Source organism: Rattus norvegicus, chromosome 4 (genome assembly GCF_036323735.1).
Source record: "Rattus norvegicus strain BN/NHsdMcwi chromosome 4, GRCr8, whole genome shotgun sequence".
In the NCBI taxonomy this organism is placed as follows: Eukaryota; Metazoa; Chordata; class Mammalia; order Rodentia; family Muridae; genus Rattus; species Rattus norvegicus.
The window spans coordinates 149,457,367-149,482,956 of NC_086022.1; the positions used below are offsets into that span (position 1 = coordinate 149,457,367).

At 47.0% G+C, this 25,590-nt stretch overlaps 1 protein-coding gene across 5 annotated transcripts in view; it reads left to right on the forward strand.

Annotated features, from left to right (window-relative positions):
• Atg7 (autophagy related 7) overlaps positions 1–25,590 on the forward strand; it is a 207,535-nt gene that overhangs the window by 67,367 nt on the left and 114,578 nt on the right. For all 5 annotated transcript variants that reach the window (XR_005503229.2, XR_010065647.1, XM_063286089.1 and 2 more), the window contains 2 exons: positions 1,783–1,858; positions 13,816–13,896. Coding sequence is in view for 3 of the 5 variants with exons in the window: in XM_063286089.1 (XP_063142159.1) it covers positions 1,783–1,858; positions 13,816–13,896 (157 nt within the window). In the remaining 2 variants the exon portion in view is untranslated. The remainder of the gene's footprint in view (positions 1–1,782; positions 1,859–13,815; positions 13,897–25,590) is intronic.

The window sequence follows — 25,590 nt, forward strand, 5'->3', positions numbered from 1 at the left end:
TACTAGCATATTCTTTCCTCCTCCTCCTCCTCTTTTTCCTCTTTCTCCTCCTCCTTCTCTTCCCCTCCTCCTTCCCCTAGTGGCTTTGGGGCAATCTCCCTCCTCTACTTCATTCTAGCTCAGCCTTCTGCATCGTCTGGCAGCAACTGGCATCTCTGGTGTGGGAGTGCCATCTGCAGTGCGCATTCTCTGCCTGTCCCTAGAGTGCCAGTCACTCTGCCCAATTCTCTTGTCCTCCATGCTTTTTCTAAGGCCCACAGCTGTACTGTCTGGTCCCCTCTGTCCCTCGTGTGGGTCCCCTGCCTCCTCGTCGTTCTCTCTGTCTTCCCTTGCTTTCTGTTGGCTCATCCTTATCAAGTCGATTCTTTCTTCTTTGTGCCTGGGAGAGGTTAAATCCATCACAGTTTTCAGTGTCACTGTCACATTTCAGCTTTAAACTTTGCATATATAATCTTATTCCACAGAGCTCTCCACTGAAGTTGTGAATTTGGCCTGAGAGCAAACAGATGCCCACACCTGACTGGACTGTAGATACTGTGGTTCATTTCTGAAAAGTTTGTGCAAGGCCCTGCTCCAAGTCCGTTAGAACTGTCGACTTGTTTAACTGGCATTTGTGATTTTATTGTTTTTTTGGGCAGAGACTGCCTATGTATTATAGACTTGCTATGGACTCACATAGCACACACTCGCTGTGGTCCTTAATCTGTCCAGTGCCATCGTTACAAGTTCATGCACTGGCGCATTCGTCCCATCTCTGGCGGGGAGCTGGGCGTGGTGTCTAAGACTCATGGCTGGTGAATGGCAGCCAGGCTTGGCTCCCCCAGTGTCACTCCCCTGCTCTGGAGAGCTCTGCTGTATGTGCCATTGGTAGTGGAGACAGAGAATCAAATTTAGAAAAGACTTATTTCTCATCCAAATTGAATTCCAAGAAAGGCACTGGCAGAAAGCCACAGCAGTGATCTGTTTGTCATGTGACTCAGAGGGCCTCAGTGGCTAGTAGAGAAGGCATGAAAGTGGATAAACAGCTATGTCCTCCCCGGCCTTCACCTCCCCTGCCATCCAAGTTTCTTATTATCTCTAGTAGGAAGTAAAAGCTACACCTTGATCCCAAATCCCTGCCTTCTTTGTCTTTGTAACAGGTTAAAAACAGTTCTTCTGGGACATAAATGAACATTGACCCTCTCTGGGGAAGAGCCGATACTCTTCCCACCCAGTTCGTTCCTTTTATATCTCCTTCCTCCATTTTTTTATGGCATTTAGATAAGTTTAGCAAGTTAGAGGAGGGTGTGGGGATACACAACCCACTCCCAGCTGCTGGAAGGCTGAGCTGGAGGATAGCCCAAGTCAGGAGTTAAGGCTACCCTTCACAGTGTAGTGGAAGCATGTGAGAGGAAGTAGTTGGAAAGAGAGAGGAGGGGGGAGGGAGGGAGGGAGAGGGAGGCAGGTGAGCCTTGCATTTGGCAGTTCCTCTCACATGCCCCTAATGTCTCGTGCAGCTTCCTCCCTCCGGTTTCACAGCTGCTGGACCCAAAGCACAGAGGAGAGTTTGCCACTTGGCAGTGTTCACAAGCTCGCTCTCATCCTTCCCGCTCTATGGTGCCCATTTAAAAACTAACCCCTTCCCTCCCTCTCTCCCCTGGAAATGAGTTTCCTGTGAGCTTATGAAGCCAGCAAAGGGGCATTGGCTCTCCTAACTCTTTCCAGTGTCCTGAAATGTTCTTTCCTGTGATCACCATGAGCATGAAGGAGCTAAGAGCCCTTCTGCTTCCTTCCCTCTTGCAGGGGCTACGCCATCGCCAGCAGCAGTGATGACCGCATGAATGAGCCTCCCACCTCGCTGGGGCTTGTACCTCACCAGGTGAGTGATTTGGAAATGAAGTGTGGTCCTGCCCCATCCTCTAGTAGAGGTGAAGGTGAGACCGCCACACTCTTCCTTCAGCACAACTCCTGCAACGGGGACCTCAGAGGGGCCTTAATGACCTGCAGAGCGTTCTTTTCTGGGGATACTGCTGGGAAGAAATGAACCAGTGGCACTACCTCACTTTGAAGTATTGAAGCTGCTGACTAGACTCTGCCATGCAGTAGAAAAGGAAGGGTCAGGCCTTGGGACTGCCATGCATGGTTCAGCCAGCTTCAGTCTCAGCCCTGCTATTTATGGCCTTCCCTGGCCCAGTCTCAGAACTTCTCAGGGCTTGTTTTCCTGTTTGCAAATCACACTGAGCTCCCTGGTAGGCATGGAGACCAGGATGGTAAATGCCAGCCCAGCAGCCCACAGTATGAATAAGCTGACTAGCCTTCAGTGTCCAGTGCTCTACCTGGGCAGGAAGCCTTTCTGGACAAGCATGGGCAGACCGTTAGCCATGTCACCCAGAAGCAGGGCCTTTTCCCACCACAGCTTGCAGGATCCATGCCTGAGGCTGAAATGAAAGATGCTGGGAAGATGGGATGAGGCCCACAGGTCCTGGTCTCTCAGTCTGCTTGCTGCCTTTTGGGGAAACACAGGCAGCTTTAGTGTCACATTTGGGGAGCTGTTTGTTCTCCATGGTCCCATGCATTTCACAGCTGGGAGGGGTCCCTTCACTGCAGACCCCGCCTGACCAGTGTATTTGTTTGATGCTGGCATGAAACCCAGGGCATCATGCATATCAAGCCACTGTGTAGTCACCCAGCCCCTGTGCCTGGGGCTTTCCAGCAAGGAGGTATCTGCAGAAGAAAAGGTTAGCCCGCCATCGTGGAGTTAGTGAAGCTGTGGTCCAAGCCCAGGCTTTGCCCCATGACTGGTGTTCTCCCAGAGCTTCTGTGGCTGGAGAGCCCAAGGTTGCATGGTGGCACCTCTCTCCTGTCTTATACCTGCTGCCTCTTAACCTGTTTATGTCAGGAAAGTAAGTGCTTGGGTCCAGGAGTAACTCTGCCTCAGCTTTGGAAACTACAGAACCCCAGGAAAGGTGGCTCCCCCCAGTATCTCCCAAGTGTGTCATTTGTATGACCTAAACATGTCAGTCTTTGTCCTCAGACACACTCCCAGCAGACCCTGGCAATGTGGCAGCCACCCCTCCCCCACCACACAGGGCTGCTGACCTTCAGGCTGACCTGGGCTACTCTCACATCTTCTCCAGGTCATCCTGCCTCTTCTCCTGCCCTGTTCTTCCTTCTCCTCATCTCCCTCACAGACTTCATGCTGAGGAGGGCCTCAGTTAAAATTTCCGTCATGCCCCTGCACTGGCTTCTTCCTTTAAGTTAAATTGCGGCCACTGTTGCTTTCTTAGTGCTGAGGCCAGGGGACAAAACACCCTCCCTAGACAGGTGGTTGTAGGTGGCTGTGTCAGGCACATGCCGGTTTCCCAGTGCTGTGCCACCTCATCCCTCCATAGGCATTCATCCCCAGCCAGCGGCCATCGCTGTCACTCACCAAGCTCTCCAGCTATCTGTCTTCTGCAGGTGTCTGCAGGGTTCTTTTGGTTGTTGGCCATCTCTTCATTTGACCTTTTCAAAGGCTGAAGAATAATGCCACCGTATATGGTAAAAGTGTGTGTGTGTGTGTGTGTGTGTGTGTGTGTGTGTGTGTGTGTGTGTGTGTTGCTTATTTCAAGTTTTAAGCCTTTATTTTTAGCAACATTCTAAAAAGGAAAGAAGAGAAAGAACTTCAGAATTAATCAGAGTTGTTCGGTCCCCATTTAAACAAATATTTTTTTTTCTTTCTCTCAAGTGGAGGGGACTATTTATGCAACTGTGCTTTGATTAGGGAGTGTCATCTCCACAGAGCTGGGCCTGTGGCGGATTCAGCATCCTTCTTCCTCCTCCCCCTTTTTTCCCTCCTTTCCCTCCTCCACCCCCTCCTTCTCTTCCTCTCCTCTCCCTCCTCCAGAGACAAATGGTTTCCTGTTGGAGGGGGGCTGGCTAAGTCCCTTTGTGTATTTTGCTTGTAAATGACCTGCAAAGTTCTGGCTCATTTTCTCAGTGCCCCAAGGAGTGTGCTTATTACTCTGTCCCTGAGGAGTGCAATGCCTGAAAGCCCTCACCCCACCCCCAACACCCCCAACACCACTGTGTAATGGCGGAAAACATTCCTTGACTTCTTTGCTGTCCTGTGAGTGGGACCTGGGAAGCCACTGGCTTGCTCTGTCCCTCTGTATGAGTGCACAGGCAAATTGGCCCCGTTCACATATTGTCTAGGGACAGTGAGAACCGTGATTAGTCCCCAATTGAAATCAACTGAATGTTATAGCTGAAGAAACCTGGCGCGAGACGTGAAAACCGTGAAAAACCACTAGCTGTGAGGAAGCAGTCTCTTCTTACATTTATTTATTTTTTTTAAGTCTCTGGCCCAACCCACAGGGATAGATGCTGCAGGCAGACAACAAGTAAAACCTCTTTGTATATGAAGAGAGTGGGGTTTTTTTCTTAAAAAAAAAGTATTATGTTGATGCATAAACCACATACAGATAATGATCCAAATCACCAAGTGAATGATCCAGGCACTCACAAAGTGAACACACACACACACACACACACACACACACACACACACACACACACACGTGTGTTCATCTGCTTCTCCAGATGCCCCTTCCAACAGAAAAGTGAGCTTTTTCCCGACTCACAGAAACTTTTGTCACACTTTGAAAAATGGATTTCTGTAGTGTGTGCCCTTTGGTCGGGGGGCTTTGGCAGACAAGTTTTTCATTGTAGTTCTCAGCAATGAATTAATATCCCACCAACCTGGATCTTTTATGAAGACAATGATAACTAGACATGATGGCACAGCTTGTAGTCCTAACAGTTGGAGGTGGGGACAGGCGAGTGGAGAGTTCAGGTTCTCTGGAGCACATAGTAAGACCCTGACTCAAATGTGGGGGTGGGGGGGGGTGACTCAGTGGATAAAGCACTGTCACACAAGCCCCAGGACCATACTTCATATTCCCAGCTTCCATATAAGTGCAGGGTGAGCATGGCAGCTCAACTGTGACCTCGGCACTAGCACTTGGGAGGAAGAGACAGGAGACTGACTCTTAGAGGATTTGGCCAGTTACACGAGCCTCACCATGGAGCCTTGGAATCTGGTGAGAAGCTTTACCTCCGTATGTACATAAGGAAGACACAGAATAGCAACCTCTGGTCCCCACTTAGTTTTCCATGTTACATGTATGTATGCGACCTGCATACATGTGCATCACATGCAGGGGGAAATCGAGAGGCAAGAAAGGACGTCAGGTTGTTGGATTTGTTTCTTTTTCATCTCGAGGACAAGACATCTGCCAGAGGCAAGTTAGGAGAAGGATCTGTCCTAGATCACACTGCATCACAGAGAAGAGGGCGTGGCCACAGAGCATGAGACCACATGCCACATGTGCACAGCCAGGAAGCAGGGAGAGATTGGGAAGGTTCCTCACAGCCAGCTAGGAAACAGCCACTTGGGTGAAGAATGAAACCCAGGTCAGCACCAACCACTTCAGCAGGCCATGGGTCAGAAACTTCCAGAGTCTGACTTCATTGTTTATTTTATTTTATTTTATTTTATTTTATTTTATTTTATTTCTCTCTTAAAAACAGTAAAACTTTGGGGGAAAGTCTCCACATGGCAATTATGGCAACAAGGCTTCAGGGATAGCTACATCGAAACTCCCTTGCAACGTTCATCTTTATGGCAAAGCACCTGTGACCTTTACAATAAGAGCAAGTTCTCTTGCCCAGTAAACAGTGCTGGGGTAAGGGCCTAGGGAGGAAGGATTTGTAATAAACATATGGATGAGTTCTGTTGATGTCACTGAGAGACAAGCATCTCAACAAGTCTGCTTCCTCTGACGCTTCTCTTAAGCTGTGCCTCCTACAAAAGAAAATGCTGGTACGGAGCTCACTCCCTCTTTTCCGTTTTTATCTGGTCTAGGACCCCAGCCCATAAGATGGCACTGCCCACATTCAAAAAGGGTCTCCCCTCTTTGAAAACTCCCACACAGACATGTCCAGAGGTACATCTCCTAGGTGACCCCAAGTCCAGCCAAGTTGACCATGACAATTGGCCATGGTAGTTGTCTTTTCCTGGCTCCTGGGTGATGGGTGAGCTCTACAAGGCTTTGATGGAGGTCCATTCAGGTGTTATAGAATGTACAGCGTTTCCTGACTCAAGAAAGTTGGCCTTCTGGTCTCTGAGAGATCCTGACTGACAGAACTCAGACACCTGTAGTCTGACAACCTTTGCCTGAATGCCTCAGAAGGACCCTGCAGCAGACGTCCATACACCCAGGCCCCACTTTATCTTGTGGACTAAGCAGTTAGCATTTTTGCCTTTGAGGAATGTACTCCTAACTCTGAAATATTGGTAAGGAAAAGTCCCTGAGAGTACGTGTCCTAGGGGTGTGTGTGTGTGTGAGTGTGTGTGTGTGTGTGTGTGTGTGTGTGTGTGTGTGTGTGTGTGTACGTGCGTCCTTACCCTAGGTCTACACTTGTGAGCTCATGCTTCTCTGGGGCTCTTGAACTCTTTCCCTTTACTCTTTGCAGAAAAGCAAAACTAGGGCAGGGCACCAGGAAAGGCTGACCTGAGAGTCCTCTGAGTGAAAGGGAGCCTGAAACTCTAGCCGCTATCCATTTCCTGTCTGCCCATTGCCTGTGCCCAGGCTCTGACACCTCTCTTCCTAGTCTTCAGCCTTCTGTTTTTCCTTTTAAGATTTTTTTAATTATTTTAATGATGTATATTTGTGCGAGTGACTGTGTGTGATGTATGTACATGAATACAAATGCCCACAGAGGTCAGAGTGTTTGACTCCAACTCCTGGAGCTGGAGCTACAGACAGTTGCAAGCAGCTTGATATGGGTGCTGGGAATCAAACTCAGGAAGGTGCTCAGGAAGAAAGGATGTGCTCTTAACCACTGAGCCATCTTTCTGCTTCCAGGCCTTCTATTTTTAATTAGGTCTCTTTTGGGGCTGTGAGTGGGTTCAAGGATTCTCAACTCTTGTGCCCTGTCTGCTTAGAGGAGGTCCAGCAAGAGGGCATTGCCTGGGGTGTAGCCTGGGAAAGAGCTTCCTTGCTCTCCCTCCCCTCAGGCTCTGTGGCCTTCAGCTCGATGGTGGCAGGAAGATGGGATGGTCCACAGTTGTACTATGTTGGCTGATGTAGTTTGTGACCTGGTCATACTGTCCATCTTCTCCATACAACCAGCCAAGCAGCTGCTTCCTGAGCATAGACACTGCAGAGCATACAGGGATTAGAGACATCAAGGAATGCTTGCCCTTGGTACAGTCTTAGATAATAGATACAGCCCGGGCCATGAGAACATGGTAGGATCTCTGTCCAGAAGAAGTGCCTGAGAGTGAGGAAGGTCCTAGGTATCTGATCTGATCACCTTCTCCGGCTGTTTACCTGCTCCTAGGCAAGCATCTCATCTCCTGTGAACCTGTCCTGTGCCTATAAATGAGGACACCCTAATACAGGCCCAAGAGTCATGAATAGATTGTATGCATTAGGGCACTAGCAGAATTCCGAAGAGATGCTTGCCCACGCTCGCTTTCTTTCTTTCCACTTTTTATTAAAATGGAAGTTGTCCACCTTCTAAACAGGAAATTAGGAAGAGTCATCAAACTCAGGAAGCAATGCTCGCTCCATCTTGAGAGTTAGCTGCATCCTGAAATATTTTTCTGAGGATGATGCTGGCTGGCTTCCAGTTTAGCTCTTTGGTCCCTCTATGGCTCCAGTTCAATAATGAGAGGCAGCCAGTGAAGGGAACGGAAGCTGTTATCTGAAACAAAGACCTCCATAGTGTGCCTGGGGCTCGCTGTTGGTAAACTCCATGTTGGCACAGAATGTGACTAAGACTCTTTTCAGCATCCAGAATCGATCTGGAGTTTCAGGCACATTTTTATGCATGCAAACTTCAAGCTCTAGCAGCCTTGCCAAACCTGTAGGAATCTGCTGCGACTCCCAGGCAGTGGGGTCCCAAGGGGCTTCAGGGCACCTTTGGGGTGGCCGTTCCCGAGCAATGGAGCCCGGCTTCCCATTGAGGCGAGGTGGGTTTGGCACCAAAGTTAGTTACACTGAGCACAGGTGGGAACATGGCCAGGACAGTGGTCCAGAGAGGAGGTCCCCTCCTTTCCTGATCTATTTCTTTTGTGTCCAACTGGGTAAAATCCACTGAAGATAATTGAATTCACCTTCTGTGGGGTTTTTTTGTTGACAGTGTTTGAGTTCCTCCTTTTCTCCCTCCTTCCCACCCTCCCTTTGTACTCTGTGCTTTTCCACCAGGCTTTAGAGCCAAAATAAACCAGAACTGAGATTCCTGGCTTTTCTCTTTGGTGCTTTTAAGGCCGCGCCATTTCTCTGAGTCTTGATTATCTAATCTGTAAAGTGTGGAAGGTAATTGGATGTAGCGATACCCAAATGAGCCACCATAGGACCAGTGCTTGTAGAGGACATGACATATGTGTGTGCCTGTACACCTGGCCTGACAAGGGTAAGCCTTGGCCACTACATGGAGAGCAGACTAGACATATGAAGAGCCCTTATAAAACTGGAGGCATTTTAGCTAAAATTACAACCCAAACCAGGGACTCCCATCCCTGTCCTGCCATCAGTTGACTCTGAGCCCTTCCAGGGCATACCTTTGCCAGCACAGCTCAGGGCCACCAGTGGAAACCTCCAAGGACATGGTCATTGGAGATGCACCACCCTAGAAAGAAAGGCTTTGTGGTGGCATTCCTTCCAGTGATGGTCACACTCCTTAGGTGGCACAAAGCCAGGCCCATTCGGTGACTAACCTCTGACATTTGCTGCTGCTAGGTGCCTTTCCTGGAGGGCCCTGTAAGCCTGATGATGTCTGGCCACACTGCACAGGCAGAGTGCTGAGAAGGCTTCAGGGCTGCCAACCCCCCTTTAACAACCCTGAGCTCATGGCCTGTGTGTCCTGTCTGCTGCCTCTCACCTCACACCAAGGGCAGCATCTGTTGTCTTCACAGCACTGATGGCCAAACTCAGGGATAACCCAGGATTTATGCTTGGCAGGAGAGATCTCGCCTCACCTGCTTTGCCTATTTAGAATCTGACAGTGACTTACAAGGCAGAAGCCAAGAAAGCTTAGGTACCTTTCTTCCAGGGCCCTTCCAAATGCAGGTAGCAGCAAAGAAACATATTTCTGGTATATCTTTTCTTCTGGTCAGGAAGTCACATAGCTCTGTGCTAGAATGTAGCGATCACAAGGCCCCCTGGGATTAACATCAAGAGCCAGAAATAAATAAATGAAAACTGTTTCCCCTAGAAAGTTACACCGGACACTTTAAAAAGCTGGTGATTATTTGGGGCTGGAGGAGGTGCAGGGACTTGTCATTCTGAGCTTGTTGAAACTCCAAATTTATGAACTGTTTCTAAATTAGCCTTTCTGAGGCATAATTTACAGTTGACAATATGTCAACTTTAGTAAGTGTTGGCAAGTACCTGCGAGGCATCTCATCACCAAACACAGGAGACTTCGTCACCCCAGCCATTCCCTTTTGCTGGTCCTCTGTAGTCCCAACCTCGCCCCCAGCAGCTACTGATCAGATTCTGTGTGGGCTGCTTTCATCTGTGAAAGAGGAGAGTGGAGACCGTAAGGGAGGCTTGGTAGTTAGGAGCACATGCTGCTGTTGCAGAGGACCCAAGTTTAGTTCCCAGCATCCAAGTCTGAAACCTTACACCTGTCAGCCCCGGGGGATCCTAATACCTCTCTCCATGGGCACTGCACACATGAGCACACACACACACACTTTAAATAAGTCTTGAAAAACAGAAAAGGGCCTAAAACAAGCTTTGACAACACTTTACAGACTTTTTAATTTAAATATTTGTTTTGGCCCTTAAGGTGGAATAGTAGTATTCTTCCTAGAAAATGTGGAAAGAATTCTGATATGGGGTAGATATTTACTTTCTTTGGCCTGGCCACTCTGAAAAGATGTCCCATAGGACTTCCACATAACCTGGATCTTGGGTCACTCTGGGAGTTATACAGAGGCAGGGATTCATTCTGTAGCCCAGGCTTGCCTTATACTAAGGCAACAGCTCTCAGTGCTGGGATAACTAAGGGTAGTGCTAAACCATCGGCAGCAGCCTCTGCTCCATACGTTTCATTCATTTTCTGTCAAACTGAGGGACTGGAGTTGGCCATACACGTAAGGTTTCATTTCTGGACTCTCGGTTCTTCATGGTCTATAGCCTTGCTGTGTGGGAATATCGCAGAGCTTTTTCGTAAATCAGTTCTTACACACATGGCCAACTGATGGCACATAGTGGAGAACGTGTTTTCTAGCAGGTAACTCTGCAGCTGGGTGTGGGCTCACCCCTGTCATCCAGCACTGAGAGAAGGGTTACCTTAGTACAAGGGACGCCTGGGTGGGCTACAAGTGAATCCTTTTCTCAAAAATAAATATCTATGGCATGACTGAATTTGTAGATGCAAAAGAAGGATTTTAACCCTTACTTCATGCGATGAATAAAGATTGGACATGGGGCCTGTGAGATGGCTTGACTCCTGGGGTGCACCTGACCTGTGTTGCTGCTGGCCTTTATGCTCTGTCTGTTTCCCTGTCTCTGTGTCTCTGAGTCTCTATGCGTCCCTCCCCCAACCCCCTGCTCTCCTTTTCAGTTCCCTAACTAGGTCTATTCTCTCCCTTCCCTCTAGTTCTGCTCTCAACCTCTGTTTCTAAGTTTAGCAGAGACCATTCCTACAGAACAGAAATGACAACAGAAGCTTCATATGCTACCACAGAATGGAGACAGATATGTAGGCCGCTTTCAACAGCATTTGAGTGGAAATGTGTTGGATCTGGTTGCTTTAAAAGACCTCAGAATGAGAGTAACTTATGTGTATAAGGCACACTGTGAGCATGCACACATCTTATCTTTTTATTCTATTTATTTACTTTATTTATTTACTTGGGTATATGTGCATGCGTGTAAGTGTGAGCCATGCCATACAGGTGATGGTCAGACAAGTTTGTAGGAGTCCGTTCTCTCCCTCTAATACATGGATCCCTCTAAGCAGGGACCCAACCCAGGTTATCAGGCTTGGCAGCCAGTGCCTTTACTGCTGAGCCATCTGACTGGCTCCTGTGCTTGCATTTAAACCTGGAACACTCGGGACTCATGAGGATCTCAACATTGTCCTTTCTGATTTGTATTTGAGGTCCTTTCAGCAGTTTTGATGGCTTTTCCTGGTTCCTGACTAGCAGACACCCCCTGCCCCAAAATTCCCTCTTATTTTAGTTTGTGAAGTGGCCACTATATCCCATAGAGACAGGAAACTAAAAGTCACATTTTCAAAGGTTCCCAAGGAATCAGTCAGTTGTGACTTAATACATGTGCTAGATAGTTTTATGAAAATTTGTCTGTCACAAGCTAAAGTCATTTAAGAGGGAACCTTAATTAAGAAAATGCCCCTGTATGATTAGGTACAAATCTGTAGGACACTTTCTTAATTATGATTGATGAGAGAGGGCCCAGCCCATTGTTGGTGGTGCCATCCCTGGGCTGGTGGTCATGGCGTCTATAAGAAAGTGGCTGAGCAAGCCATAAGGAGCAAGCCAGTAAGCAGCACCTCTCCGTGGCCTCTGCATCAGCCCTGCCTCCAGACTCCTGCCCTCACTGCTTTGGATGATGAACTGTGATGTGAAACTGTGAGGGAAATGAGCCCTTTCCTCCTCAACTTGCTTTCGGTCATGATGTTCATCACAGAGATAGTCACCCTAACTAAGACAGTATGTGTTTGCTCTGGGATTGAAAGGGGCTCTGGAAATGGCCTGTAGGCTTTCTCAAGACTGGGTGTACTGGAGGTGAGAATGCACCTACCTCCCATCAGGCTGCAGGCTGCAGCACAGCAAACGAAGACTGCTGTGAACATCATCAGGCATTGTGTGCATCTGGACTTAGGTGTTCTTTGGAGAGTTGAGGGGGTTGGGTTTTTTTTTGTTGTTGTTGTTGTTGTTGTTTTGGTTTTTTTCTATTCACCTGACATGATGGAACAAAGCCACAGCATGGCTGTGTGTACCTGTAGCCCTAGTGTGACAGGGACAAGCGGGTCCAAGTGTGCTGGCCAGCCAGCCTGCTGTTGTAAAGTAATAGAGTGGAGAGTGATAGAAGACACCTGATCTCCTCTGGCATCTGCATGCCTGTGTATAGGCATGGACCCTGCAGGGGTTGGGAGGGGCACTGCTTAAGTGAGGTGATCGAAGTTAACAGGAGAGGCCTCTGCTCAGTCTGAGACACTAGATCCAATCTCTAGCACTAAAAAAGGAAAACAGAGAAAAACTATGAGGAGACATAAAAGACAAAGCTATTACCTAAAAGAAGAGTGCCAGGGAGCCAGGCTGTGAAGGTCCATGTGCTGATTGTTTTTGTCAATGTGACATCAGCCTAGAAGTATGTAAGAAAGAATGGCAGTTGAGAGGAAAGTCTCCATGAGATTAGCCTGTGGGCAAGCCTGTAAGGTATTTTCTTGATTAGTGATTGATGTGATGGACCACTGTGGGTGGTGCCATCCCCTGGGCTGGTGATCCTAGATTCTATAAGAAAGCAGGCTGAGCAAGCCATGATGAACAAGCCAGTAAGCAGCACTCCTCCATGGCCTCTGCTTCAGTTCCCGCCCTGACTATTTTTGGTCTGTGATGTGGAACTGTAAACTGAAATAAACCCTTTCCTCCCCCAAATTCTTTTGGTCATGGTGTTTCTCACAACAGTAGGAAACTGAGATGCCATCTGTAGTCATGGTAACCATGACAGCAGTATGAACCTGAAACAGGCCTCATTTGAAACCAGGTTTTATTTCCTCCTGCCCACTTGTGCTTCACCTGAACATACATTTCATTACTTTAAAACTGGGAGTTCTGGCATCATATAAATGAACTTTCAAGAAGATTTGTGTTATCTTCCTTCCTGCATATGCTGGCTTCTGTAGAAATGATCAAGGCTCTACCATTACAAGTTTTATAAGTTATATCTTCTTGATACTTATAAGAGCTCACCACCAACACTGAGCCACTCTGAGAGTGGATTTATTGTTGCAGTCAGATGTTTCTGCTCAAGGTGGTGCTGTTTCGCCATCAATGGTGTGACTGCACGTTCTTTAGTTTCGTGGGGTCTGCGTTCAGCAGCTAGTCAGTGTGTCTATCTTTGCCTTCTGTCATTCCCCAGTTGTCTGCTCTTGAGAAGCCTCTGTTTAGTTGTGAAAATGCACGCTCACCCCAGGCCTCTGTATTTCTATACGAGAAGTGAGTCAGAGCGACTTAGATGACTGAGTTTTGTTCTGTTTTGTGATGCAGGGGTGGGACCCCGGCCACCTACATGCTAGACAAGCGACCTGCCATTGGACTACACCCTAGCTTGTTTTGTTTTTGAGACAAGGTCTCATGTGGCCCAGGCTGCCCTTAGACTTGCTCTGTAGCCAAGGATGACTTTGGATTCCTGCTCTTCCTGCCTCTACCTCCTGAGTTCTGGGATCTGAGATGTGCACCACCAGACCTGGTTTCATGCCATGCTGGTAATGGAACACAGAGCCTGCTGCATACAACCCAAGCATTCTACCAACCACGCCACAGCCAGCCCTGAGACAGCGCTTCAGTCTTTCACCTGACTTTATATTATTAAGTAAATTATTTGCTTTTAGGTCTCAAATATTTAAAAATCATGTATATCATGGGGATAAAGAGCCAATATAGTTTACTTCCAAAACTATTACAGTAGGGGGAAGAACTTACAGTCACAGAATCGCCTGTGTCAGGACCCTAATAACCATTTCCTCCTCTTTGTCACCCACTAGACATGCACCCCTGGCCTAATGAGTAATTGTTCTGTTCGTTTTCAGATCCGGGGCTTTCTGTCACGGTTCGATAATGTCCTTCCTGTCAGCCTGGCATTTGATAAATGTACAGCCTGTTCATCCAAAGTAAGTCATTTTACCTCTGAGCCATTTAACCTCAACCTAACCCACTCGGCCAGCGCGGTGGTGTGTGTGTGTGTGTGTGTGTGTGTGTGTGTGTGTGTGTGTGTGTGTGTGTGTGGTTCTAGTGTGAAGAGAGTGCCTGAGTTAGGTGCTAGTCAGTACTTGCTGTACAGTACTTTCAATTTGATCGTAAAGCTTGCCTGAGGCTCTCCCTTCCTCTCCTGAGGGTTTCCTTCCTTGCACCTACTGAGCAGAGCAATGTTTATGCTTTCCCCAGAAGGTGGGGATTTTGGGCAGTCTGGGTTGGGTGTTGGAGGTGTTCCTAGCACAAAGGAACAGCAAGCAGAGATGAGGGGCCTGGATTGGGAGGCCGGAACAAGGTCCCTTCCTCTTTGATCTTTCCAGCAGCTCTAAAAATAGAGTGGGGCTGCTGTCCATTGTAATGGGAACCGGCTGATGTATCTCCGAATACACGGCGTCTCAGTGTTAAGAGGCTCTGAGTTATTCTCCATGTGCACTGTACGTGACAGCCAATTCCCTTTGGATGTCCCTTTAAGCCAGTAGTTCTTAACCTCCTCATACTGCAACTCTTTAGTACAGTTCCTCATGTTATGATGACCACAACCATAAAATTATTTTTGTCACTACTTCATAACTATAATTTTCTACTGCTGTGAATTGTGATGTAAATATTTGATATGCAACCCCTGTGAAAGGGTCATTCGTCCTCTCCAAAAGGGGTCGCAACCCTCTGGTTGAGAACCCCCACTCTATGCCTTCAAGCTCCCCTTTTCCAATTCCTACTTGGGGAGCTATCAGAGTAGCTTGTGGGGCTTACTCATCCTAAGCAAGCATTTCTCTGAGAACACATTGTTGTGCCTCCTGCAATGGGTGGAGCTGAGGGAATTGAATTCTAGGAAAAGTCTACTCAGAGTAGCTTCTGTCCTCAGCTGTTTGCCTAAACCGTGGAATCTGGGATCGATAAGCCATAGTGATGAATTTGGTTAAATCTAGGCACTCCCAAGTGGAGAGTGGTTTGTTTTCCTTTCTGCTCTGAGAGTAAACTAAGCCTGCTTTATTGTTGGGCATCTCAAGTGCCTGGTGGAGATTTAAACCTTATAATTTGTGGGTAAATGACCTCTGAGCCTATTCTTCTTGCTGTTTCTCAAGGTATCCTATTCCTCTCTGGCAGGACCCTGAAGGTGGTGATGCGCACATCTGTCCTCAGAGACAGGGTCTCACGACCGTGTGCTCCTCAGTGGAAATGACTTCTGTCTGTCCATCTTTCCATGGTACAGCTGAACTAATTGGTCTCCAAATAACTTGGCAGGATTATTTTCAAACTGAAATCCTTTGGTGCCCATGCCAGCAGCGTCTGTGGCTTTATGTAGGTCTAGCTCATCAATGAAATGAAGATAATTGTGTTCTCCGAGAAACGTGAGCATTTGCTTTCCTGCTCTGTTTCTAATTAAATCAGCCCATAAGATGCTGTCCATAAAGAAACCCAGGCGTACCTCAGGCTGCCCCTCCTTTTTCTTTAAGAGAGAATAGCTTTTTGTTTCCTTGTCCTCCCTCCTTGGAAGTCTCAGATTAAACACAGGTATGGTGTTTTTGTTACCAGAGTTATTTCCTGTCAGTGGCCATTCAGAGTCCTGCATTACACAAACTTGCCAGGCGAGTTAATACAAACTGACGTGGATTTTCACAGCTGCGCTGTTCCCATAGCGATCACTTTTCTTGTGGTCTGGATATTGGGTTTCCTTTGTGCCGAGAAGGTTGCACCTCTTTCCAGGAGAAGCCCCTCATTTACTTTCTTGGCCCCCTTCCCTGTCATCTGCATCATCTGCAGACCGAGTGTTGATCCTCCGATATGACAATCCCAATTACGCCGAATCGCTCTATGAGAGTGCTGGCTTATGCTTAACGCTTGCTTACTCAGCAGGATGTTTTTTATACTGAGTCATGTCTGAGTTGCTGCTGTTTGAATCAAAATTCTTTGGAGCTAAGAGTGAGTTCTACACATTTTTCCTTTGATATTCATGAAGTCATTTTTTAAAAATTTTTCCTCAGTCTTAAGAATTTCATACATGTAGAATGACACATTATCATATCTTCCTGTTACCCCTCGTCAACTCCCCTTAAACCATCCCCCAACACTACCTTTCCCAACTACATGCCCTCAGCCATAGTAACCTACTCACTCCTATTAGCACTTCCTATGGGTGTGGGGAAGGAACTTGGGAAATCAGAGGCCACACATTCAAGAGAGAATAATTCTCCCTTCCCCAGCAGCTGCCAGCTGCCAGTAGCTTCCCAGTAAAAGTTGGGGGCCTGGGTCATGCCTCACCTATCTGTGCTGGGATTTTGACTGGATTTGTCTTCACCCAGGACTCCGGCAGGTATCCATAATTTCTCCAAGTTCATGAGTGAGACACCATGTCAAGTCCAGAACTTTGAATTTCAGGGCTCTCCTCATCCTCCAGTCCTTTGTGCCTCCTGTCCTGCCATCTTCCCCAGCCATTGTGGAAGTGGTGTTTAGAAGCATGACCCACTGAGGACTAAACCTCTGTCTCTTGTTCCTGTGAAGTGATGTTTTCCTTTGGTGGTTTCCAGTATCTGTCTCCTCCACCCCCACCCAGAAGAGAGGCTCACTCTACTCCTGCTTGGTTTAGCTTCAGTATAGGAAGTGGCTGGAGGAGCAGGACACTCTGGGATAGTGAGCCTTCTGTTTATTAAACAGTGATGCTGATGGTGTAACCCTCATCGTGTTGCCAGAGCCTGGGACAGGGCTGGTGAACTGTTGCCTTCACACATGTGCAGGGAGGTGTGGGTGCTGAGGGGTGCTTTCATTTTAACGTCTACTTCGTCACCTGACAGAGCATCTGCTGTCAGAAGTTGAAGAGGCCTTTTTGATACATGTACAAGTTACTGTTCAGTTCTAGAGTGTGGTGAACGTCTGTCAGGCCAACAAGTGTGATTGTGAACCAGAAATCTAGAAAAGCTGTCCCAGAATGCATTGAGGCAATTTATTAGCAGCAGTCAGTCTCTTAATTTCTTTATCTCTTATTTCTAATTAAGATTTTCCTTTTTAGTAACTTTGTATTTTGGTACAAATTTTTAAAGATTTATATTTTAAATTAAACGTGTGGACATAGGAGAGTGTAGAGCCTACAGGGACCAGAAGTATCGGTCCCTGGAACTTCAACTTCAGGCAGTTGTGAGCAGCCTGATGTGTGTGCTGGGAACTGAACTTGGGTCCTCTGCAAGAACAGGCAGTGACCTTAACCACTGAGCATCTCTCCAGTCCTTCTGATACACTTTCAAACTTGGTGACACTGGGGCGGAGAGATGGCTCAGCAGTTAAGAGTGTTGCTCTTGCAGAGGATCTGGGTTCAATTCCCAGCACCCATGTGGTGGCTTGTAAGTCAAATTCCATAGAAACCTCATAACTGCATAAAGGTCCAGTCTGATCCTGAAGTGAGTCTGTCACTTCCGGTGGCTGGTAAGTCCGTTCCCTCTCTGGCCTCTGTGGGCACCAGACACAATATACAGTCAGGCGATACTCCCATACATACATACATACATACATACATACATACATACATCTTAGAGAGAGAGAGAGAGAGAGAGAGAGAGAGAGAGAGAGAGAGAGATACAGAAAACTGCAGAGTCTACTCTATGTGGCCTTTAGCAGAGACTCCCAGGTTTCTACCTTCCTCCCCTCTGCTGTCCCGCCTCCTCAGCTCCGCCCCTTCTGGTTCCTTTGTTGAGTTTTCCAGAGTCAACAGGGAACTGTTCTTTCTCAACTAAACATTTCCCTGTGAATTTCCTAAGAACAAAGACCTGCTCTCACCAACACAGCACACAGGAAACAGGCGTTCAGTGTTAACAGCCACTGTACCTGACCCAAAGGCTCTATTTCAGACATTGTCTCTGTCCTGGAATGTTCTTCACAGACTTTACGTCTTTCTCCTTCTGAATGAGGACTTACTTCAGGATCAGACCAGACCTCTATGTAGTTATGTTTCTTCTGATCTCCCTCATTCTGGGAGAGGTCTCTAAACTCTCCTTTTTCCTGTCCATGCCCTTTTGAGGCGTTGTCTGTTAATTTATAGAATCTCCTTTGGTTTGGATCTGTCTAATGTGCCCTGGAGTGGAGGCAGGTGAAATGTTTGTCACCACTGGTAATGTTCATTTCTTTTTTTCTGAAACCTGGCTCCCCTCATCCTGAATAGATGGACTTGCCTGCTCTCTAGAATACATAGACATTTCAAAACTGCAGTCCCTGCTACTTCAGAAAGTGATATTAGGCAGAGGACTTAGTCATTAAAGTGCTTGCCTTGCAAGTGTGAAGGCCTAAATTGGGATGTCCAGTATCTGTAAACGGCCAGGTGTGGGTGACATGCATCTGTGACCCCAGTGCTGAGGGTATAGGGCAGGGACAGCTTCAGACTCAATGCCACAAAAGGTGGAGTGTGATAAGAAAACCTCTAGCCACCACATTCATATGCACATTTATGTCCAGGTATCCTCCACAGGCTGATACACACACACACACACACACACACACACACACACACACACACACACACACACACACACACAAGCACGCACACAAGCACGCACGCGCGCAATGCACAATTCCAAAAGAAAATGAACATAGAACATAGAGTTCAGTCTTTATCACAGTGCTCTTTTTCTTGCTGGGTTCCTAGAGAGGAATGCTTTCACCCTAAAGCAATTCTGTGACATTGACTAGACAGGCTGCAGTGAAAAAGGCGAGAGAAACGTCACTGCCATCTGATGACATTAGCTGGTCACCTGCGGTTCATTACCCTAGAACTTCCCTAGTTTCTAACACAGGAAAGTGGAGGATATCTACTGGGAATGCTAGTTTTCTTTAAGGAGTCAAGACATCTTCTAATGTTTTCATAGTGGTAGCTTTGTTTCTGAGGTACCTACAGAGTGATGTGTGGGCTATTTCCAAGGGGGCAGAATTCCTGAGCATAGTCACCTGAGTGGCATGTGCAAGACTAAGCGTGTTCTTGCTGAATGGTTCTGTCACCCACAGCATCTGTGACATCACAGAAACACCTCTTGGGAGGCAGCAGGTCGCAAGCCCGGCTTGCCTACCATCTGGAGCCTGTGTCCTGCACAGATGTACCAAGATGTACCCAGAAACCTGATCTTGAGGTTTTAATTAGTGATGAGCAAGGCTAATAATATTCTCATTCTGGTGATGACCATGTGGAAGGGCTTCTGCTGATGGGTTGTAAGACAGCTTCTGAGCTGTTGGACTGAATGTCCTGGGAAGTGAGAAGAAGGAGGAGGATTAGTGTAACGGCCACCAGCTGGTATCATCAGATGGCACACGGTTTTCTTGCCTTTCTTACCACAGCCTGTTGATATAACACAGCTGTAACTTTAATTTTTTTTCAAAACCTATTTTTAATGATGGTTTTTAAACACTTTAACCTCCCTTTTAACCCACCACTCACCAGAGGTAGTGGGAAAGAAAGGATACGGAGGAAGTGGACATGTTTAGAAAGGTTCTTTGTGGCAACTCCCTTCTGTGTTGTCTGGAAATCGACAGTTCAGTTCACAGGTTAGCAGTAGTAGCTCGATCTACTCACAAACACTTCACAGATATACCAGCATGCCAATTCAGTAAAGTCAGATTAGCAACACCATTGACACTACCTAATAGAGACAGCCAGGCCTCAGCCTTAGTACAAGTCAGCAGGAGGGACCAGGGAAACACCAGGAGAAGTTCTCAGCTGTGCCTTTCTCAGTAAAATGAAAATCAGCGAAGACTTGAGACCCAAAAACATTGCACAGCTAGCTCTATTAGAAAGTCTAGCTAAGCCCCGTCACTGTCCATCGAGTCCTATTTGTACCCTCCTAACAGCACGTGTCCTCGGGTCTTGCCTCAGCACATGCACCTGTCTCAGCTGACATCACCCTGCTAATCAGCTCAAGTCTGCAGAAGCAGCAAGAAACTGCAGCACACCACAAGTTTTTTGGAATGGTTCTTTCTATGGGTCCCGACAAATGAATTCAACTACACAATGTAAGGCGAACCAATACATGCCTATCGTTAGGGAAGAATCCATCATCTGTCCTTTTACACGCTTGCTTTAGTAGAACATTCTTTCACCTGTGTCTGCTTCAGCTAAACATTCCTTCACATGTTTACCCCAACAAAACACCATCCAACTGACTATGCACTTCATACAGCCCCACCTTTCTTCTATTGTACAATTACCTGTGATGGAAAAGGCATAAGGGGTTGGGGGTTGCTCAGTTGGAAATTCAGTTGCTATGCAAGGGTAAGGACCTGAGTTCAAATCCCTAGAACCCATGTAAAGTAGGTTGGTTAGTGCACATCTGTAATCTCATTACCTCTAGGACAATGAAAAGCAGAACAAGAAAATCTCTGAAAGCTAAAAGGAAACCTGGAATATACAGCAACAGACAACATGAGACAAGGTCAAGCAAGGCAGAAGGTGAAGCTGACCCCAAGGTCTAATGCTGTGTATGGGCCTGCATTTATGTGATCATGGACACTCACACATACCATATTCACACAAAAATATTTTTAAAGAAGCATGAAATACCAGAACTATACCTCTTTATTGAAATATTCTTTTGGGAGTTCAGACAAGAGCAACCTATCACCTGAGAGTTCTGTACACATAACCTTAGAAGACAAAGGGACCAGCTTAGACTTGGAGGGAAGGGTCAGCATCTCAGTGGCCAGCAGCAGGCATTTATCATTGGGCTGCTATGAATGCATGGTATGTGCTAGAGATTCACACACTGTGTGCAAAGCCATTGCTACCATTCACCTCTGAGAGGACCCCCCCAAAGGCATGTGCGGAAGAGCTTGGTGCTATCAGGACGTAGTGGAGCCATCGAGAGGAAGTGAGATCACTGTGGACGTACTTTGGAGGGGATCCTGGACCCTTCCTCTTTCTTCCCTTTTTCTTTTGGCAATGAGATAAGGGTTTTTCCACCATGGACTCCCACCATGGTGTAACAACCTGACCTCACCCTCAGAAACAATGGGCCAACTGACCATCAATTGAGTCTTCCAAAACCATGAGTCACAAAAAGTATTTTTTTTTCTTTTTAAAACTGATTGCTCAAGTATTTTGTGACAGTAGCTGGAAGCTGACTATCACAATCATCAAAAGAAATATTATGCTGTGCTTTTAATCCCAACATTCTGAGGATAGAAGCAGGAGGCACTCTATGAGGCCAGCCAAGGGCTACATAGAAATATCCTGTCTCAAAAAAAAAAGTCAATATCCTCTAGAAAAACGGCTCGCTGGAGCCGGAGAGATGCTCAGTAGTTAAAAGGACTCAATGTCCTTCCAAAGGACCTGAGTTTGGTTCCTAGCACAGAACCACTAGAAACTCCAGCCCCAGGGGATCCAGCACTGTCTTCTGACTTCTATGGGCACCTGCACTCATGTGCGCGTGCGTGCACACACACGCAATTAAAAATTAAATAAATATAAATAAAAGCGAAAGAAATGAGACGTGCAGGGTGAGACAACCTATCCAACAACAGTGCTGCCTCCTGGGTCCTGCTGTGTTAGGGTACATGCCCGTCTGCACAACCCACTTCTTTTCGATAAATGAGGCTACCCCGAGGAGGGTTTGTTGAGAGTCACTTCTGAGCTGAGGTAAAATGGGAGTTTAACCCATCTGTGGGTGAGAGAATGCGAGCTTCCTTACATAATGGCCAGAAACAACACTGCACAGGAAGCTGTTGAATACCCGGTGGTGGTCTAAGGAGGAATAATGGCTTAAGGAGGATGGCCACTTGTCCCCGTGAACAGCACTTCCCAAGATGGAATGTGTTCCCAAGGCAAGACAGAATGTAAGATTCTGTTTTGAATCTTATAATTCCTCATAAAACTCTCTCACCTCCCTGACACGAAGGGACTTTCCCAGCCTATGGCATTCAGCAGCCACAATGGGGGATTCCCAGGGTCCTGGTTCTGTTCACTCCCTTGCCTGCTGAGTGACCCCAAGTTCGGTGCTTCTGCCTCTGTCCGCCTCCGTGCCTTCCTTTGGCCAGTGAGTCAGCTCAGTGAGATAAGTTCTGGCTCTCTCCTCTCCAAGTTACTTGCTTCTGCACTTTGGGTTGAGGTTCTTTCAGTCTTTGTTTCACAGACAATTTTATTTTGTGTCCCATCCTGGGCATGGAAGCCAGAGCCTCCCAGCCCAGAAATCCATTTTAATTGCAGAAAAGTGTGAAAACATAGTTTAGGACAAGAGTCACTGCGGCTACCTGCTGTTGACTGTGCGTTGTGCCCTGGACGTAGTGATGTGTAGCTGGTCTTCAATTCCTTCTCTCAGTTTGAAATGAGCTTCAGGTAAGGGGATCAGAGCACTGTGACAAGTGTCCTGCTGCTCCCCGGCCCTTTACAAGGACTGGCCAGTGCCCAATCGGAAGAGCTCCCAAGGGCTTATGCCAGGAGTGTCTGCATACAGCTTCTTAGTGGCAAGTATTACTCAAAACAGAGCTGCAGCCAGGGTTTTCTTCCCCTTTCCAAAAGGGACATAAATCTCTAGTTGGGAAAATGATGAGTAACCCCCACCCTGGTCCTCTTTTCCTATCTCATTTACCCAGCAAGGCCTCACTCATGCTTTCTGTTTGAACGGGTGATGGGATCCATATGTGTGGTGTAAACTGTATCCCACATCTTGTCCTTAGCAACTTGTGTTTCTCCCATCTCCAGAGCTGCTGGGCTCCCGAAAGGAACTGGGATGTCCCGCCAGAGCCAGGGAGCAGTGCTCAGCTATAAGCCTTAAGCTCACAGCTCTTGGCTCTTCCTCTCTTTGGAAAATCTCAGATGTTTTCTCCCTTTGCTTCAATTTCCTCATCCATAGAGCGGGGAAAATATTTTCTGTTTCCCAGGGAAATTGCAATGGCTGACGCATATCCAGTTTCTCAGGCCAGGCACCAGGGCCTTTGCCCACTCCTGGGACTGGTGTTGACACCAGAAACAGGAAGAAAACAAAGACCACTGTGGTGGCCTGAAGTATCCCTGAGTGTGTGGCATCTCCTCAAGCTGCTGCTCCCCCACCAACAGATACAGGAGGACAGAGTCCAGGGTCTGGAAGGCAAGGCTCAAGGCTGCCCTGGTTTTTAAAAACTGCAGAAAGATTCTCCTCATGTTCCCTGACAGCCCTCTTTGAAAACCTTCCTCATGCTTCCAGACAAGGCAGCCTTGCTCCTCCCTGCTGACCTGGTCCTCTGAAGCCTCTGATCAGCCGCAAAGGTTATCCTGCTTCCCTGATGCCTGTGGTCACTTGAGTGTACTTTTCACTTCAGGTGTCCTCTTGTCTCTTATGCAGACCGGAATATATAGGGATATGATCTTTTCAGTGGTTCTCATCTTCAGGACATGGAAATATTAGGCTTTTATAGTTTAGAATTCATTTTTAGCCTCTGTCCCATGTCTGTTCCCTTACTAAGTCCTTTGGGACCATGTTCATGTTGATGAAAGGAATTGACATACTCCTTTGGAAAATGTATAGCCACTGTAGTTTAACAGTGTTTCAGTGGCTTCCGCTATTGTGCTGATAGGACACCTGGCCCCCTGAGGCTTGCTATGGTACCATGCCCAGGCTCCCCTGGAAAGTAACAGGGAGGCAATCCCTGCAGTCACCCCAGTCCTTCCATGACACTTAGGACTTTGGGAGGTACCAGGTCTCACTGGGGACTCATTTTCTGTGATCACAGGAAACTGTGAAGGACTGACCTGCCACTGAGTGTATCTTGTGACAAGCTTCAGCCAACTGGAGGACAGGAGAAGACAGTAACCCTGCTTAGAGTTCTGTGGGTCAGTTCTTCCCCTCGACGGCACGGAGCCCGGGCATCTCTTTTCATGTCCCTCATGTCCTTTGATATTTATGTAATATAGTGATCAGAGGAAGGACAGAGGGAAGGGACAGGTGGGAGCTGCAGTCTCAGTACTGAACTGAGAGACAGATATGTTTGAACTGGACGCTTTTAAGTACATATATGTTTATACCTAAATAGGCTACATAATATGTGTGTGTAGGTATATAAAGATGTAGTTATTTTTATGTGTCTATGCCTGTGTGAGTTTATATGCACAACATTCATACAGGAGCCCTTGGAGACCAGAATAGGACATCAGATCCTTTAGAACTGAAATGAGAGGCCGTTGTAAGCCTCCATGTGGGTGCTATGAATCCACTTCCTTGCAAGAGCAGCAGGTGCTCTTAACTGCTCAACCTTCCCTCTAGCCGCTTATTTATTAGGTTAATGTGTATAGTGTGCACCTAGATGAGTTCTTGTCTACGTTGTGTAGGCAGGAGCCAGCAGAGGCCAGAAGGGGCATTAGATCCCCTGGAGCTGAAGTTAGAGGTGGTGGGAAGAACCGTGTAGGTGTTGGGAACAGAACACAAGGATCTGCAAGAGCAGTCAGCATCCTTAGTCACCAAACCATGTCTTTAGCCCCAATATAACTACTCGGATGGAATATTTGTAACATCCAAAAAGGTATTTACATGGATTTATTTTAAAGTGAGTCAGTTAAATAATTTTATAAAGGCAGAAGTGTTGGGTCACACTATCTCAGCAGTCAGAAGGCTGAGGCAAGAGTTTGAAGCCACCCAAGTAGGCTATAGAGCGAGACCTTGTTTCAAAATACTATAATAATAATAATAATAATAATAATAATAATAATAATAATAACAAATAATAATAATAATTTATGGAGTATTTTTGGATGATAGTGTGTTGAGTTTCTGTTGATGTCCTTCTGGACATGACGGTAATGCTAGATTGTGGCACTTATGTATGAGGTCCTTAGATCATCCTTAACCAGCAATCAAACATTGCTGCAGGAGATGGCTAGGTCCTAGCCGACATCAAGTGTGAGGACAAGAGAACAAGCCATAACTCATGTGTAAATTCATGAACAGCAGAAAGTCAGGCCACTTGCTCTTGGGGCCTCTGTCCAGTGGAATGCTGACCACCAGATCTAACAACACCATGCCCTTTGCTGGTTGGTGCCAAATTGGGGCATGGCCTTTTACAGTGTTCTCTGTTTGTCCAGAAGATTCTGCTCAACTTTTACCTTTCCATCTGCTTTAGTGACGTCTTTGATGACCTGTTCCTCTCTTGGAAGATCATAGCCAGAGTTTACCAAAACAAGCTGCCTTTGGGAGTTACCAAAGTTGGCTTAGCATTGGATTCAAGGGCATTCCAGCAGTGAGCTCTCCAAAGGCTTTGCTTGCTGCCCTGCGAGGTTCTGAAATGCCCATTCTAGACGTTCTCTCATTGGCTGCCCTGGTAATTCTTTCTTTTTTTAAGGAATGTTCCTTTTCATTATCCTTGTTTGCTTTGTTTTGCTTGTGTGTGAGCATGAGTGGAAGTCAGAGATGAGCTTGCTGGAGTTGATCCGCCTCTTGCCATATGGTTCCTGGGGACTGAATTCGGGTCAGTGAGGCTTGGCAGCAGGTGCTACTACCCACTGAGCCATCTTGTCATCCTCCTTGGGATTTCGAAGAGTACTCAGACTTTTGCCACAGACAAGGTAAAGGAACTGTAGTGCAGACGTTGTTCCCAAAATCAGCATCCTTATGACTTAAGTTACACAATGACCACCATATATCCCTGAGTATCTGTCTTTCCTGCTTTAAGTAATG